General features: G+C 61.5%; 1 protein-coding gene across 1 annotated transcript; it reads right to left on the reverse strand.

Moving 5' to 3' along the window:
- Positions 1–284: 284 nt before the first annotated feature.
- On the reverse strand, positions 285–17,178 carry FAM131C (family with sequence similarity 131 member C). The gene is made up of 7 exons (XM_055332301.1): positions 17,068–17,178; positions 5,616–5,731; positions 4,317–4,352; positions 3,995–4,088; positions 2,342–2,524; positions 1,966–2,076; positions 285–1,203 (listed from the first exon to the last, which is right to left on the reverse strand). Exons 1-7 carry the CDS (start codon positions 17,087–17,089, stop codon positions 911–913), a joined length of 855 nt encoding a protein of 284 aa, XP_055188276.1. The 5' UTR covers positions 17,090–17,178; the 3' UTR covers positions 285–910.
- Positions 17,179–17,616: the final 438 nt, after the last annotated feature.

Here is a 17,616-nt window from a genome sequence, read left to right on the forward strand (position 1 = left end):
CATGAATGAATAAATAAAATCTTAAAAAAAAAAAGAAGGACCTTCACCCAAGCAACAGCTCACCTGGCAGCTGAGCCAGGCTGATAAAGCAGCATCCCTGGGTGTCTCCTGGGGGCTCCGCAGAACCTTGGGCATCTTCTGTGGGGACTCTCCTGGCTGGGTGGCAGTAGGTCGACCACCTGTATGTGTGTTGGGGGGTAGGGGTCCTCCCCCAAGTCCCTCTAGAACCTCCTTACCCCAGGGGCCCAAGGACACACCTTTCCCCAGAGACAAGGCCGAGTTCATCCAGGTGAATCCACCACTTTAATGTCTGCAGAGAACCTTCAGGGAGGTGGGAGGGGGGTGCGAGGAAGGGGGCAGGGGCACCAGGGAGCAGGTACAGAGAGTGAGGGACGGACAGACGCTCCAAAGACGGAGATCCTCGTGAAGGGAGCTGAGGAGCAGACACTTAGCTACCAGAGAGGTGGTCCCACCTCTGATGGGAGACACAAACACGGAGGGAGGGGAGGACAGGGCCCCGGGCTCAAGGCAGGGTCTCCGGGGCCCCACTCCAAGTGGGTCTCCCAGGTCCTTCTGTGGCTGGCTGTCCGCTGCGGGCTCCCCCGGGCAGCTTGCCCTGTGTCTGCTGAGGGTCCTGGAGCTCAGGGAGGACAGAAACCCTGCAGGGGAAGGTGCTCGCTGGGGCCAGGTGAACAAAGAAGGGGGATTATGGCTCCCACTGCCGGGGCAGGTCCCCGGAGGCACAGAATGGTCCGCAAGGAGTGCTGGCCCCCGTCCCCACCGCACCCACCCTCTGCCTGCCCTGAGGGGCCAAGAAACACCGAGCCCGGACCCCAGTGTCCTGATCCGCCTGGGCAGCCCACCGGCAGGGTCACAGTATGAAGAGGCTCCGGGGCATACAGCCCCCTCCTCAGTTATAGAACACCTCGTCCTCCTCCTCCTCCTCCGAGAGGGAGATGCTGTCCACCGAGGGGAGGGATCCCTGCAGACGGGCACCACCCTCAGGCCCCGGGCCTCGAGGCAGCCGCTGCCCATGCTGCGGTTCGGGGCTGGGGGGCTGGGCGCCCACAGCTGGTGTGATGGGGGGCTCGTTGGGTGAGGGCCAGCCATCGGGGGAGAGGCCAGGGGAAGAGAAGGCCAGAAGACTGTCATCCTGCGACGGGCCGCTCAGAAGACTGTCCTGAAGGTAGACGCTCTCCAGGTCTGGAAAAGCAAAGGGAGGGGTAGAGGGGTGTGAGGCCCGGAGCCCCAGGCCCTGCTCCTCACCCTCTCCTGGCGAGTGAGAGAAAGTGGGGGGCGGAAGACCGGCCTCCCAGGCCTGCTGTGTCACTGCCGAGCTGTGTGGCCTCAGAAAAGTCGCTGAACCTCTCTGAGCCTGTTTCTCCCTGGGGGCTACAGGGGTGGTGGAGTGAGGGCCCGGTGAAGCCCTCAGGAGTAACCTGGAGTTCCAGAAAGGTGGTCTGTCGTGCCTGGTATGAAGGTTCAGATCCTGGCTCTGAGGGGCACCTGGGGGGCTCAGTGGTTGAGCGTCTGCCTTTGGCTCAGGTTGTGACCCCGGGGTCCTGGGATCGAGTCCTGAATCGGGGTCCCCGCAGGGCACCTGCTTCTCCCTCTGCCTACGTCTCTGCCTCTTTCTCTGTGTCTCTCACGAATAAATAAATTTTTAAAAAATGGAGATCATAACAGGGCCTACTTCTCAGAGGTGTGGGGAGGATGAAGTGAAACGGCAAGTGTAAAACACGTAACACGGTGAGCACTTAGTTCCTGACCTCCTGTTATCATGCCTACGGCGCCCCGTGGGCAGTGGGCAGGGCAAGGCTCCCGGGCCCATCCCACAGATGCAGAAACCAAGGCTGAAGGGCGGGGGGGGCGGGGGCTTGTCTGAGGTCACGGTGCATCCGGTGGCTGGGACCCCCCACCTGCTCCGCTCCACCCACCCCGCCCCGGCGCCCACCCAGGCGGTACCCTGGAGCTGGACGATGTCCTGAGGGCTGTTCTCGGGGTGCAGCTCCTCGTCGTCCAGCGAGGACCAGGCGCTCAGCGTGGCTTCTGTGATAGCAAACTGCTCAGCAACCCCTGGGGGTGGGTGGGTGGGGACAGCGAGACCCAGCTCAGCGGGGACGCAGCAGGGGGCGGGGGGCACCCTCAGCGCCTCCACGGGCTGGCCCCGACCACCTCGCGCTCAGCCGGGCAGTCCATCTGCGCCCACCCAGCGCCCCGGCCACCCCACGGCACTGATTTGCTCTACCTTGACAACACCCGTGTGGCGACCCTCGGACCCCTAAGGACCAGAGTCCCAGCCAGTCCCCGTCCCCAGGCTCCCCTGCCCCCACCCGCGGACCTGCGGCAAAACGGGCCTCGCGCAGCTCATCCGGCAGGCAGCAGTAATGCTCGTCGTCGGCGGGGGACAGCTCCCAGCCTGACCGCTGGGCACGCCAGCCCTTCCACTCGATGAGGTGGGCCACGCGGCCACGCGCCATGGCTGTGGGCTTTGTGATGTGGTCCTTGATGCTCTGCACCACCCCTGCGAGCACGGAGGGCAGCGAGTGACCACTCTGACACCAAACCCAGCCTCGGGCCCCACCTCCCCTGCCCCGGGCCCCCCGGTACCTCAGCCCCATCTTGTGGCCTGTACCCCACAACCATTCAGCGCTCGTACTCACCCAATGCCCCGTGTCCTCACAGCCTCATACCTACGGAGCCCTGACTCTATGCAAGTCCTCCTGCCCAACCGATGCCCGGGCCCACTTTGGGCCTGACCCACCCCGAGGCCCAAGGCCCCACCTCACTTAGGGGCTCCCTACCCCTGTGGAAGCCCCATGCCCTCCCAACATCCTGCTCTCAGGCAACGGTCCCCTCCACCTGGTGCCTCTTCCCAGACCTGTCACACCCCTCATTCCCTTTGAGCATGTTCAGACCCTTCTGTCCCAGAAGTTCCCTTCAAGGATCCACTCGAGATCCCCCCAGCCCTCTCCCTTTATCCATGAATTAACACGTTCTGAGGAAGCACCCCTTGTGCCAAGGCCAGTGCCAGCTCTGCTGAGGGGGAGACCTGTGTGGGATGCAGCAGGCTGGGAAGGCTTCCTGGAAGAGGTGGACTGGAGTTAAGCCTTACAGGTAGGTTGGTAGGCTTGTAGGTGCACTGGACAGATGGAGGCAAGACTGGAGGCTATTTCAGAGATGAGACGAGGAGGAAGGCATGGCGGATTCGGGCATGGTTCCAGGACCGCCAGGGCTGAGACGGGGGTGGAGTGGGGTGGGGGCACTAAGACTGCGGTGACAGAAGAGGCCGGGGAGCCCGTCGGGGGTGACACTTAGGGCTGAGAGAGCCAAGCTGAGGACTCCAGAGCTTTCCTTCTAGCAATGGGGAGCCATGGCAGGGTAATGAGCATGAGTGTGACAGGTTAGATCTGTTGTTGAGGAAGAGCATCCTACGAGGGGATGGGGCCAAGGGTGAAGATGGGGCTCTATCAGGCACCCCTGGAGAAATCCAGCCAGAGAGGAGGCAGGGGCTGGGCAGTGGGGAGGCAGGCCCGAGGGGCTCTCGGGGGTAGGCCACCTGGATGCGGACGCGGACCCAGAGGGCCGTCAGGGATGCTTCAGTGTCTCTCCCCGGGGAGATGTGAGCCTGAGGTACGTGCAACAGGGTTGTGAGCAGAGCCGGCCGGCCGAGAATGGCCTGGAAGGGGTTGCTGTGGGTGACCCGGGGCAGAGGCTATGGTGGCCCCCGAGCCCCCTCTGCTGGCCCGCGTGCCCACCTCCCAGCAGGTGCCACTGCCTCCGGCCTGCAGCCCTCTCCGGAGCCTTGCCCTTAGCTGCCGGGAGCGGCCTCACTGGAGAGCCCGGGGGGGGGGGTGGGAGAGCCGATGGCAGGTGGCAGCCACGCAGCCGCCAGCCTCCACGCCTCCGGCTGCAGTTCAGCTCTGCGCCCCCACAGCGAGGGACGAGGGTGGGTCATGCTAACGCCAAGGCGGGAGGGGGCAGTGGAGCCTACCCACAAGGGACGAGGTGGCCAGAGCCGCCACGTTGTAGTTGCTGGAGCAGGACCTGGAGTCGGACAGGTAGCCGTTGGTGGTCTGGAAGCACCTCTGCGGGCAGGAGAGGAGGGGTGAGGAGGGTGGAGCAGACCCGCCAGATGCCACCTCCCCGCCACTACCATCCCCAGGAGGCCCCCTCCCCAGGGGGCCTGCCCACTCCACAGGCCCGACCCCCCCCCCCGCTGCTGCCACCAGGGCCGCCCCCCCATGGCACCGCAGAGTGACGGGCAATGGTGTCAGCTGCGGCTGGCTAGACGGGGGTGGGCAACGTGCACTGACCTGCCAAGGATCCCAACAGAAATCCATCTGTTTGTCCTAAAACAAGAGGAGAAAGAGGGTCAGGCAGGGCCCGGCACCCAGTGCCCGCAGCTGGCACACGTCCCAGAGCCCCGGGGGGTGGCGTGGGCCAGCCCTCTGCTACTCCCTGAGGCCCCGGGTCTGTCTCCTCACGGGTCCTGCCCTGGCGTTCCCTTCTCATGCAGACAAAGACGTGCGGCAGGGGATGGGCCGCGGCGCCTCTGCCAGGAAGGCAGGGGGGACGGGGGTAGCTTAGATCTGGGTTCGAGTTCTGACTCTGCCCTTTCTACCTGGGTATTCTTACACTAGTGCCTTAGCAGCTCTGAGCATCCGTTTCTTCCTCCGTAAAACGATGATAAATGTCATTTACCTCAGGGGTTGTGGTGAAGCAAATGACATAACGTGGGCAAAGCGTCTAGCATAACACCTCGCATGTGGCGTGTGCTTAAAAAAAAAAAGTAATTATATGAACCAGTAGGTTCAAGCCACAACCTCTGGGGGTGGGGGTGGAAACGATACACCCCAGGAAGATATGAGGCCCCTCACCAGCTCTTCCCGATACATCTGGAAAAAGAATGCCACTCTTGGGGAGCCTGGTGGCTCAGTCGGTAGAGCACGTGGCTCTTAATCTTAGGGTTGTGAGTTTGAGTCCCACGTTGGGTGCAGAAATGACTTAAATAAATAAACTTAAAAAAAAAAAAAAAAGGACGCCTAGGTGGCTCGGTGGTTGACCGTCTGCCTTTGGCTCAGGGTGTGATCCTGGAGTCCCAGGATCGAGTCCTGCATCAGGCTCCCTGCATGGAGCCTGCTTCTCCCTCTGCCTGTATCTCTGCCTCTCTCTGTGTCTCTCATAAATAAATAAATAAATAAATAAATAAATAAATAAATAAACAAACAAACAAACAAACAAACAAATAAATAAATATTAAAAGAGAGAATGAGAGAGAGAATGCCACTCCTTACCCTCCAGAGGGCAGGGCAGGCTGCTAAGGGGTGGTGGGCTGGTCAGGGAACTTGTTATCTGCAAAGCTGAGTTAATTTGGGTGAAAAGGCCTCAAAGGTAGGATTCTTCTGAACAAGCCTGGTCCAGTCCCTGGATGCCCAGCCCAATTCAGACCTTCATCCACATGCAGACCACACATCAGGGACTCTAATCCCACAGCAAGTAGCCCACGAGGGAAAACTGGAAGAGTCTGGGCTCGCCGTGGAACAGTGTAGGGGACATCCCAGGAACCAGGGCCCAGGCAGGGGTGAGGGTGGGGAGCAAGAGGGACCAGTTACCTTGCCAGTGACATGGTCTGGAGCAATAGTAGGGTGGTGCCCGGAGGGCAAGTCCGGGTTCAGGGGGTCCGTGCCCTGGGGCATGGGACAGTCCTTGTGGGCACTTGTGAACAGATCTGGAAAAACAATGACAGGAGGAACTTAGAAAAAGGAAAAAAAAAAAAAAACCCATACTTTCCTCCTTATGAAGCTTGTTCAGGCCAGCCCCGAGGGATGGGCCTACTTTGCTGTCACCCGATGAAACAGGGTGTCGTCGTGTAGAAAAGAGACCCAAGCCCACGGCACGTGAGGCGTCCAGCCAGATCTGCCCCTGCCTGGTGCCCTCAGTGGGAGTCCTTCCCCCTCGGCCTGTTCTCCATTTTCTTTAATTCTAGCACCCACCCTGGGCCAGCCACGACCACCTGGCACAGCCTACAAGCTCTCCCCCACAGATGCCCTCGGCTCCCAGCCCCGTCTGGTCTCACCCTCTGCCGGCCCCAAGCCTGGGCTGCATGTCGCCGGCCTCACACGGGACGTGGTCCGGGATCCTTCTACAGGGCTCCAGGCCCCGCTGTTTGCTTCCCGCCAGGCTGCCTACCCGCGCGGCTCTCCTTCTCAAACCCCTGGCGGATGCGGGGCAGCACCCTGCCTGCACCTGCTGCTGGCTGCTCTCCCTCCCTCACTGAGATCCAGAAGCTTCCACAGGCCTCGCCCCACTTTCCCACCTCAAATCATCGCCCTGGCCGCATTTTGCCCAGACCATCTGCTTTCCCTCCTGTGACAAAGGAAGAACTGTCCCTACTCCATCCAAGACCAGCTCCCCTCGCTCTGGGGGCCCCCCAGCCTGGCCTGCCTCCCCCCACCACTGCCCTGCACTCTCTCTCCTCTTCTCTCCCCGTCTGCTGTGTCTCCCTCTCGGCCACCAGCGTGGCAGGTGCCACAGTGTTTCTCCAGTTGGGGCTCTTGCCAGCATCCCTGCTTCCCTGACACCCACCATCGAGTCCCCCACCACTGGGTCAGCGCCCGGCACCCAAACAGCCCCAGCATCTCCCATCCCTTAGAGACCTCCCAGGCCCTGCTTCCCCCCCCCCCAGTTCCATCCGTGCCCGCTCCTCTGCCCACTTCTAGGCCACACTTAGGGAGACTCATGTCCGACCTCTGCTTTCTCCTCCACCCTCTCCGGGCAGCCTTTCCTGGGACAGCCTTGGCTCACGTGGCCAAGCCCAGGGGTGACTTCTCGGGTCTCCTCGCTGGCTTCTCAGCATCCCTGGGACACTGCGCCTCCCCCCCTCCAGCCCCGCCCATCTCAGGGCTCCCCCACCCCTTCTCTGCTCCAGCCTGGCCCCTTCTCATCTCGGGGTCCCTCCCAGGACACCTAACCCAAGTGCAGCCGATGCCCACGTTTATATCCGCAGCCCTCACTGAATTGCCAGGATGCCCGAGAGCCTCTCAAGGAAACCCGGGCCCATCTTCCTCCACTTCTCCGATTTTAGAAAATGATGCAACAGCCCACCCAGCTGCACCAACCAAACATCCAGTTTTCTCTCACTGCTGCCTTTCCCCCCACCAGAAAGTCCTGCTGGCTCTGTTCAGGACCTCCATTCCAGCTTAGCCCTCTCCATCCCCACCACGGCTCCCCACGGTGGGGTGGGGGTACCACCCTCTCGCCTGGCCCACTCTCCACCCTCCCTCCGCACAGGGATGCTACAGGTCTGACTGCATCTTTGCTGAAAACCTGCCACTGGCTTCCTTCCATTGCACTGGAGGCGGGGAGCCGGCCCTCGGCAGGGCCTTCAGGGGCCTGCATGCCCGCCTGCCCGCTGTGCCCGCCTGCCCGCTGTGCCCGCCACTCTGGCCTCCCTGCTGCTCCTCAAATTGTTCTTTGTCCTTTCCATCCCCAGATCTTCCTGAACCGTGTCATTCAGGTCTCAGCTCCAGGTCCCCTCCTCGGAGAGGCCCTCCCCACCCCAGTCTCTCCCCATCACCGACAAGCCTCCTTTACAGCAGCCAGCGCTCCCTGACAGTTCTGTACTGACGTGGCCAGTCCCTCCTCACACGGTGCAGGTGAGGCCATGAGAACGGAGACTATGGCAGCCGGGTGGCACAGCGGTTTAGCGCCGCCTTCAGCCCAGGGTGTGATCCTGGAGACCCGGGATCGAGTCCCATGTCAGGCTCCCTGCGTGGGGTCTGCTTCTCCCTCTGCCTGTGTCTCTGCCTCTCTCTCTCTGTGTGTCTCTCATAAATAAATGAATAAAATCCTTAAAAAAAAAAAGAGGAAGGAATTCATGGCTCAGCTTTCTAGATGGGAAACTGAGGCCCAGACGGGGATTCACCAGCTGGAGGCATCCAGCTGCACACGGCCAGCCGCCGGAAGTCAGGGTCTGAGCCCAGTTATTCTGGTGCTGAGGCTCACTCTCCTCCAAAGCACAAAAGGAATTTTGAGGAGTTCTGTGGGGGCTCCGGGCCGCAAAGGAGAGCTAAAGGGGGGAAGCTAGTGGGTGGGGGGGGGAAGGAGAGGGATGTTGTGGGCAGGGGAGTGATGGGGGAGCTAATGGGGTAGGTGCCAGGAGAGGGGTGTCACAGAACCGTGGAGTCTGGGCCGTGAGGAGCAGGGAGGCGAGGCCTCCGCAAGACCCGGGTCCCAGTCCCAACACCCTTCTTTGGTTTCAACGACCAGGAGGAAGCCGACCAGGAGGAAGCCAAGGCCAGGGAGCCTCTGTAGGCTGAGGCCAGGTGTCAGGAGCCCCCGAGGCAGGGCTGGGCGCTCGTGGGTGGGCCGTGGGTGCCGGGCTGAAGCGCCAGCGAGGGGTCTTGTGGAGGGGTCAGCAGGAGGGGAGGACGGGGCGCCGCTGAGCCCCATGCGCTCGGATCCCTGTCCTGTCCTGTGCACCCATAGCCACCCCCTGCCCCAGTCCTTCGCTCCCACCTGGCGGCACCTGGGGCCCTTTCCAGGGGAGCCGGAGCTGAATGAACGTTGCCCTCTGCGGAGACTGGAGGGGGGACCCCAGACCCCTGGCTTGGGGTTGGAACCCGGAGTCCCCCACTCAGGCCGCCTTCTCTCCGCTCCCCTCCTGGTTCCCTCCGGCAGACCTCCCTCACGTCTCCATTGTACCACAACCCTCACTTCGGGGTCTGCTCCCGAGACAAGGGGGGAGGCTCTGGTGCCAGGTCACCCCGTTCAGACGCTGCTGCCCTTCACTTCCTGCGGGACCTTGGCTGACCGCTCCGAGCCTCCATTTCTTTATCTGTGAAGTGGGCAGTGGCCTATACTTGTTCTCCAGGTCCTGCCTGCCTCCCAGGGCCCCGAACAGAACAAAGGGGCACTGGGCGCCCCACTGCCGAGGGTGGGGGGGGAGCAGACTCCCTCCCGGAGACGGCTGCCACAGGCTCTGCTACCCCAGCCTCCCACCGTCCCTCTGACTCGACCGATTGCCCCCCATGAGCCAAGTGAGGGGCTCTCGGAGACTCCCCTGCAGAGATCTGGGACGTCTGCAAAGGAGGGGCGAGCATCCCCCAGCCCCGGGTGGATGTCACGAACCCCGAGAGCAGCCTGCCCTCCCTCCCCCTGCACGGCAAGGACTGTGAGTTTCTCCAGGGTCAACAGGACACTGAGAAAGGTGCTTCCTACAAGGGCCGCCTGCAGGGCAAGGCGACCCCAGCCCCTAGAGGCTGGAGGGTGGGCAACTTTAGGGGGCATGGGAGTTGGGCAGGGGAGAGAAGAGGTTGAAGCAGGTCAGATCTCCCATGACAGGGATTGGGCCATGGGCAGGCCCCCCAAATGGCCCCTTAGGAGAACTCACACATACTAACCTGGCACCTGTGCCCCCCTGCCTTGCACTCCAGCCACACGAATCACTCAGATGCACCCAGCAGACTCCTGCCTCAGGGCCTTTGCACTGGTTGTTCCTGTCCTCTAGCTCCAACTCTCTCCTCCCACAAAGCCACAGGTTCACTCCCTCACCATATTCAGGTCTCCGTTCTAATGTCAGAACCTTCTCGAGGCCTCCAGCCACCTTGTCTAATGGTACCCATCTTTTCCTACCCCGATTTTATCGCATTCCTTTAAAAAAAAAAGATTTTATTTATTTGACACAGGGAGAGAGAGAGAGCGCGCGCACAAGTAGGAGGAGCGGAAAAAGGGGAAACAGGGTACCCACTGAGCAGAGAGCACAACGGGAGACCTGATCCCAGGACCCCAGGATCATGACCCAAGCCCAAGGCAGATGCTTAACCAACTCAGCCACCTAGGCGCCATGTCATTCCTTCTTTACGATGCCCGTCAGCACACGTTATGTGTCTGTTTCCTTGTTCACCATCTCTCACTAGACCATGAGCTCTCTGAGGGCTGGTCCTTGTCAGCTTTATTTGCCACCAGAGCCCTAGCACCTGCCACGGGGCCTGGCATGTCGCTCATTAAATTTTCCCTCAACACTGAGCCAGTGGCAGCCGAGAGAGACCACCAGAGCTCCAGATAAATAAACATCTCTGCAGGGGTCCCTGGGTGGCTCAGGTCAGGATCCCAGGGTCCTGGGATTGAGCCCCACATCGGGCTCCCTGCTCAGCGGGGAGCCTGCTTCTCCCTCTGCCTCTCCCCCTGCTTGTGCTCACGCTCGCCTGCTTGCTGTCTCTAATAAATAAATAAATAAAATCTTAAAAAAAAATCTTGGCCACTTTTTCTCAAGCTCCTCATGCCAGACTCCAACATGTCAGAGGGGAGGGAGGCCAGCAGGGGATAAAGCCGACTGTGGCCAGTCCTGGTGGGAGGCCTGAAGGGAACACTCAGCAGGACGTGAGGTGGAAGTCTCCATCCACATCGGACAGGACTCAGGATCCCTAAGGGACTGGAGAGTTCTGAGACTGGCCTGCAGACTTACAGCCCAGCAGGTGCAGGAGGTCTGGATGAGCCTGTCTGAAACCAGAATGCTGGGATCCCCGGGTGGCGCAGAGGTTTGGCGCCTGCCTTTGGCTCAGGGCGCGATCCTGGAGACCCGGGATCGAATCCCACGTCGGGCTCCCGGTGCATGGAGCCTGCTTCTCCCTCTGCCTGTGTCTCTGCCTCTCTTTCTCTCTCTGTGACTATCATAAATAAATAAATAAAAATTAAAAAAAAATTTGAAACCAGAATGTTCCAGGTCCCTCAGAGGCAGTGTTGAGGTCGGGGGCGCCTCCTCCAGTGGCTCATGCAAGCCACTTACGAGGTCATATGATTGAAAAACACGATAGAAATGAACAGAAAATACCAGAACCTAAAGAGGAGTCAGGTCAAGTGTTGTTTCAGCAAACTTAGGTTTAGACGGCGCAGGCACGCACGTGCCGGCAGGGGTGTGCACACACACATCTGCGGTAAGAGTGTCCTAAGTGTGTGCTGGGTCGTGGTGCGAAATACGTGTATTCCTCACAGGCTGGGGTCAAAAACGTTTGAAAGTCACCCTCCTCGGATTCCAGCGGGCGTACGCAGGGGCCGCCGAGCTGCGAGCTGCTGGCGACAGGCTGTCCCCAGGAACCCTGAGAGGTGCTGGGTCCCCGGAGGACCGCAGGCCGCGGAGCGAGGGGAGCTCAGCGCGGAGGCGGCTGGGAGACGGTGTCACAGGCCAAGGCCCAGAGCGGACATGACTTGAACAAGGTCACTGGCCAAGGTGGACTTCGGGGGACTCCTGGCTCTGAGCCCCCTCTCCGCCTTTCCTGCCCCGCCCCCTGCCTCAGTTGGGGTGCAGGGGCCTCCGCCAAAGCCGCCTGCTCCCCCTGAGGACTTGGGCCCCGTGATGTCACAGGCTGGTTGCCATGGAGACGTCAGGTAATGGAGCAGCCCAGGGTGAAATCACAGGCTGCTCTTCGCCCAGCTGGGACTGGCGGCCACGTCACCAGCAGCAACTGGAAAAACACAGTGTTTCATGTGGGGTGGGGGCTGGGGCCGGCCTGAGGGGACCCCTGGTCACTGCTAGTGGGGCGCCTCCTTCCTCCCCAGTCCACACGCTACTCCAGCGACCTCGAGGCCTGAGACCCCTTCTCCGACCTGCCCCCTCCCCCGCCTCCCCTGGCCACAGCAGTGACAGGCCTCTGGTTGCCCTGGCAACTTGGAGGGGGCCATCGGGATCCTTCAAGGAGAGGAGCGTCCTCCAGACGTCTCCTCCGTCCCTCTGCCTTCAAGCAGGGCTCTCCTCTGCCTACCAAGGATGCTCCCTGCTTCTCACACCAGCTCCTCAATCTGCTTTCTTAGAGTCCAACCACCCAGACAGTTCCTCCTGAGCTCTAACCTCAGCCCTCTCGCTGCAAAGCTCCCACCCTGCTTTCCTCTGCTTGCTCCTAGGATGAGCCTGCAGCTCTAGCTGTTCTTTGGTGCCCAAGTCCCAGCCCGTTAGTTAGTCACTGTGGTTGCCGTCTGCCCCCAGAGTGTCCCCGGGGGCTCTGCACCCCAGGAGGGCAGAGAGGGCTCAGGGTTAACCCTGTCCTTTCCCAGCAGCCCAGAGAGGGTACACTCCCTCTTGAAGGCACAGAGTAACAGAGCAGCAGCCTGGGCCCAAACCCCTCGCCCTGCCCCTCCCTGGACAGCCGCAGGCCTCCCCTCGAAGCTTCTCAGGAACCCTGTGGCCGCCTCCTCCAGCCAGCCAGCCGCTCCCCTGGTGTGTGCTGCCGCCCGCCCACCAAGCTCCAGGCCCCGGCCCTGCCTCCGGGGAGAACACAGCGGGCCCAGTGCTCCCTCTGCAGCCCCTGCCCCGGGTCTAATCCCGGCTTTTCACTGCCACCCAGGACCCCGGCACGCGCTGTGGCCCCTGCGCTGTCACCCGGGAGATGGGAAGGGCTGCCCGGGAGGAAGCACTTGCCACAGCAGGCACTCTAAACCGCAGCTGCTCCGACCCTCTCCACCCCCAGACCCGCTCCTCCTTCTAGACCTCGGGGACAGATCAGATCCTGGTCACCCCTGCTGACCTCTGGTCCCGCCCCTGGGGCTAGAGCTCACCCTGGGGGCTCTGCAGAAGGAGGCCACCAAGAGTGAGCCCTTGGCCTCTCTGCCCGGTGAGTCACTGCCATGACAGCAGGCTGTCCCTCTGAGCTGGGCAGAGGCCCAGCCTCAAGTACCCTCCGGGTCCCCGGGACATTTGTTTATAGGCCACCAGGGCCACAGCGGTAACTTCATCAGTGAGTTGATGCAGTACCAGGGGGCCCGTTTCTATCCCCAGTCAAGGTTAGAGGGAGACAATGGGCCCTTCTCCAGGACCTTCCACACACCTCAGCTCCTTTCTATGTCCTCCACCATCCCGTGGCTCCGTCTCTGTGATGAGCTATCCTCGAGCCCATCCTGCTTTCGCCTCACCTCCTCCAGGCAGCCTGCCCGGATTGGCCTCAGCTGTACTAGGCTACCAGCAGTGTGAATGAGCAAAGTCTGGCCTGCAATGATCTGCTGCTACTATATACTGAATACCTACTACGTGCCAGGCACTGTCCTAGGCCTTTTCATCCATTATCTCTCGTTTAACCCTCACTAAAACCCTGCAAAGTAGGTCTCATTATGCCCATTTTACAGATGGGTAAACTGAGGCTCAGAGACATCAAACCACTCCTCCAAGGTCACCAGCTAATAAGTGGCAGAGATGGGGTTCAAACCTAAACTAGTCTGAAATTCCAAAGCTTGTGCTCAAACCACTGACCACTGCTGACCTCCTCAGGCTGTTTTTCTGTGCATGTGTCCACGTCCCTGTCCTGCCTCCCCCAGTAGACTACTCGGGCAAGATTGTGTCTCTCTCCTCAGACAGTGAGCTCCCAGAGGGCAAGGCCCCATCTGCTCTTCCCTTGGTCTCCCCTAGTGCCCATGTCAGGTCACTCACTGGCTCTGCAGGGGCCAAGGTGAGACAGTGCTGGGGGAGTGGGAGGGGGTCAGGGTCAGAGGCCCTGGGTACTGGGCAGTGGCAGGGGGTCTCTGCCCAGACCCTTGAGAGCTGGAGGCTTCTCCCAGAGCAAAGAGCTGTCTGACCTTGCAGAAGAAAGACCTCGGTCCCCAATTTCTGCCCTCATAAGCCCTGAGGCCCAGTGCACTGAGACTCCCTCGGTGAGGCCAGAAGGCCAGTGGGTTGGCTGGAGGACAAGGCTGGGACAGGCGGGCCCGGGGGGGCCAGAGGAGAGGCTCCAGCGCCAGGGCATGGGGTGGACCCCGGGAGCCCTGGGGGCTGGAGAGACCGGTGTAGATATTAACTTCCCCTGTTCCGTACACCAGCGTCACCAGCGGTGGCGGCAAAGCCCCGACCAGATACCAACCACAGGAGTTATTTCAGAGGGTTGCTTTTTTTAAGCAACGGCCACGCACTCAGCGCCTCTCTCACGCGGGGCACATCAGAAAGCAAAGGGCAGGTGCTCCCCACTCAGGCGCTGGGCTAACACGGACTTGCCTGAATTCAAATCCTGCCTCTCTGTGTCCTGGCTGTGTGACCTCAGGTAAGACTCTTGCGTCTCTGGGCCCCACATCCCAGGGTTGAATGAGGACGAACTAGGTCAGGAGAGTAAAGGCTCAGCCTGGCTTAGGATAAGCGCCCCACAAACAGTAGCTTAAAAGTAGATGATGAATGGGGCGCCTGGGTGGCTCAGTCGGGTAAGCGGCTGACTCTTGATGGTGACTCAGGTCATGATCTCAGGGTCCGGAGACTGAGCCCCGCACTTGGCTCTGTGCTCAGCACGGAGCCTGCTGAGCCCTCTCCCTCCCCCTCTGCCCCTCCTCCTGCTCTCTCTCTCTCATCTCTCAAATAAATAAAATCTCTTTTTAAAAAAAGTAAATGATGAACAGAAAATAGCTCCTGGAAACAGCACGTGTTGCCTTACTCTGGTCCCATCACTTCCCCCAAGCCCTCGGCAGCTCGAGTGTGGGCCATGAGGCACCCATGAGGCAGGATGGGGCTGGAAGCCTCTGGAGCCTCCGCTTTCCCAGCCAAGAAGTCCTCGCTTAGCTGTCTGCACAGAAGGGTGATAACAAAACATTTTAAATAAAAGAAACAGCTAACTTTTAAGAGTGCTTACGACGTGCCAAGTACCGGTCTGAGTGCTTTACAGGAATTAAGTCATTTAATCCCCGCCCTCAACCCTAGGGCATTTATACCGGTATTGGTCCCATTTTACAGATGAGAACACTGTAACACATTCAAGGCTAAGCAACTTGCTGAGGTCAGAGTGAGTGAATGGGTGGGGGGGAACCTAGGCTGGCTGGAGCCAGAGTCTGCACCCCTAGCCTCTCAGGCCTGGCACAGAGCAGCGAACTGCCGCCCCATGCTGGCACGGGGAGGCTCTCCCAGGTGTGGCCTGTGGCTGGGGCTTGGGGTCTGGCTAGGGCGGCCCCAGCTACGTGCAGGCTCTGGGCTCGGTATGGGCATCAGCATGAGGCTGGCAATCCCTGGCTTGGCTTCAGGGCTGCATACCAGGCAAAGGGGGGCGTTTGCAGAAAGGGGTGGTTGTTAGCACTGGGTGCAGGTGTGGAGAGCAGGCCTAGAAGCCTGCAGCTGGAGAGGAGGGGGTCAGGGGCCCGGCTACGGGCTGGGGGCGCGGTGCAGAGGCTAGGGGCACAGGCTCAGCTTTTTTTCAGGTCACTCAGCTTCCCCTCTGCTTCCCCACTTGTAATTTGAGCACCGTGACAGTACCTACCCCGATTTAGCTAGTTGTACCTAAAATGTTCCAACCAGCACCTGGTAAGCGCTCTGGGAGTATTAGTGACCATTAGAGGGGGGGTGTGACCTCCACTTAGTGGCTCAGTCCCTGAGACCATGGTTGTCCTCTGCTCTATGCTCTCGTCCCTTCTTTACCATTACCTAACTTGCCTGCTGCATGTTGAGACTGTAAGTGCCACCCCCTCAGGAGGGGGACAAGGTTAGAATACACAACTAGATCTGGAGGTGGCACTCGGGCAGCCTAGTCACAGAAGGACGGGCAAAGAAAGTCCATCTTTAGTCTGCATGACCTCAACCAGGCACAGCGGAGGGTGCCAGCCCCGTGGAGGGGGGTGTCTAAGGACCCGAGGACCAGCCTGACCTTGGCAGGCCCCTCTTCTTCTCTGGCCCCTGTACTGTTGTTCAGTGGGTCTGCGGCTCACAGGGCTGGGGCCCCTGTGCTAGATGGCCAAGTGACAGGGAAGGGACACAGTCACCAAGGAAACACCCCATCCCAGATTCCTGACACCCAGAGCCTGCCCAAAGCCTTTGGGTTTCTTTTTTTTTTTTTTTTTAGCCTTTGGGTTTCTGCAGACACATTGAGAGCCTGTCAGTCCTGAAGAACCCTAAATACTCTTCCTTCTTAAAACTCCTTTCCCCTTTGGCAAGCTGTCGGCCTCACAAGGGCACACGCTATGCTGGACTTGTCCTCACTAGATACTAGATGCCCAGCATGCACACAGTAGGTGAGGCGTTAACATCAGCTGAATGAATGAATAAGTGAATGAACCTCCCAGGAACTAACTCCCACCCACAATTCCAGCCCTGACACCCTCCTGAGACCTCTCAAGCTGCTTACCTGAATGTCCCACATGGACTGATGTGCCCCCTTAGAGGGCAGAGGATGGAGAGAAGGGTGCTATGCTCCTTCCCCAGCATCCCCCAGCACAAGCCCCCACCTCCACCCCAGGGCCTGTGCAGCCCTTCCCCAAGGTCTATTCATTCCTCTACAACTAAGTTTTGGGGCGTGTCAGGTGGGATGACAGCCCCCAGGCCCTGTGGATGGGGTGGGTCGGATTGCAGAGCTGGAGCCAAAGCCTCAGTCACCTGCACCACCTCCTGCTCTGAGTAGGAGCCAGTCCCCCAGGGCGTCTCACTCCAACTCCTGGGGTACCACCTTGGGAAGGGCAGAAAGAGAGCAGAGGTGCCAGGGCAAGGCAGCTTTTAAAGCTCAGAAGCAGAAAGAAAGAAAGGCCCAGGGGTTGCCTAGATTTTAGCTTTCTCCATCCCTTCCTGTCCCCTGACCAAGGATGGGGGGGTGGGGTGAGGAGTTAGGGATGAGGGTGGGGGAAGGGACACCTTTTTTATAACCTGTTCATCTCCTTTAACCCCCTCCTGTCGATGAGGTTCAGGGGCTCTGCAGACAGGGCATGGGGTAAGGGGGACAGAAGTGGGGGCGCTGAGCTGGTGGGGCCTGGGTCTGGGGGGAGTGCGAAGGGCAGTCGGCTGGCTCTCCCGGTGCTGCCAACCGGCCCCCCGAGGAGCCGAGGCGCGGAGCAACCGGGAGCCTCCCTCCCCCTCCCCCCTCCTCTCCCGAGCACGCGGCAGGGGGCGTGGGGCCGCTCGGGCGGTCGGAAGCGACCCCGCTCTGTGCCACCTGCCTGGGTGTGGCTCCAAGCAGGCCTGGAGACGCGGCGACCGCCCCCACCTCCCCCACGCCCTCCCTCTGCGCTGCCCCCCCCGTCCTCCCGGGGGCACCGTGTCCCCTGGGGCTCGGTGGGGGGGTGCGGGCGGGGCAGGCCGGGTCGCCCCCCCGCCCCCCGCCCCCCGCCGGCCGGCGGCCCCCTCACCTCGCGACACGCAGGAGCCCATCACGGGGCCGCGGGGCCGGGCCGCTGCGCCTCGGGTGCGTCGGGCCGCGGGGCGCTCATGTCTCCGCGGGGCCGGGGCTCACGCGCGGCGCCGGCGCGGCGGGCGGGCAGGGGCAGGGGCAGGGGCCGGGGCCGGGGCAGGGGCCGGGGCCGGGGCCGGGGCCGGGGCTGGGGCTCCGCTCGTCGTCCCTGCCGCCGCCGCCTCCCGCGCTGCGCCCGCTCCTGCCAGCCGCGGGCAGCACGGAGGGCGGGGGGGGCCCGGGGGAGCGCTCGCCCCGAGCCCCGGAGCACGAGCCGCGCGCAGCCGCCCCGCCCCTTCCCCGGCCCCCGGCGCCGCCCGCCGCGCGCACCTGTGGCCGCAGCCCGGGCTCGGGGGCGGGGTCAGCGGGGGGGGGAACCAGGGAGGGGGTGGGGTCAGCCCAGCTCGGGGGGGGGCAGGAGGGGAGGGGCGGGGTCAGCGGGGCTGGGGGGACCGGGAGGGGGAGGGGCGGGGTCAGCGGGGGGGGAAACCAGGGAGGGGGTGGGGTC

The sequence above is a fragment of the Nyctereutes procyonoides genome, unplaced genomic scaffold, assembly GCF_905146905.1.
Source record: "Nyctereutes procyonoides isolate TBG_1078 unplaced genomic scaffold, NYPRO_anot_genome, whole genome shotgun sequence".
Lineage (NCBI taxonomy): Eukaryota > Metazoa > Chordata > Mammalia > Carnivora > Canidae > Nyctereutes > Nyctereutes procyonoides.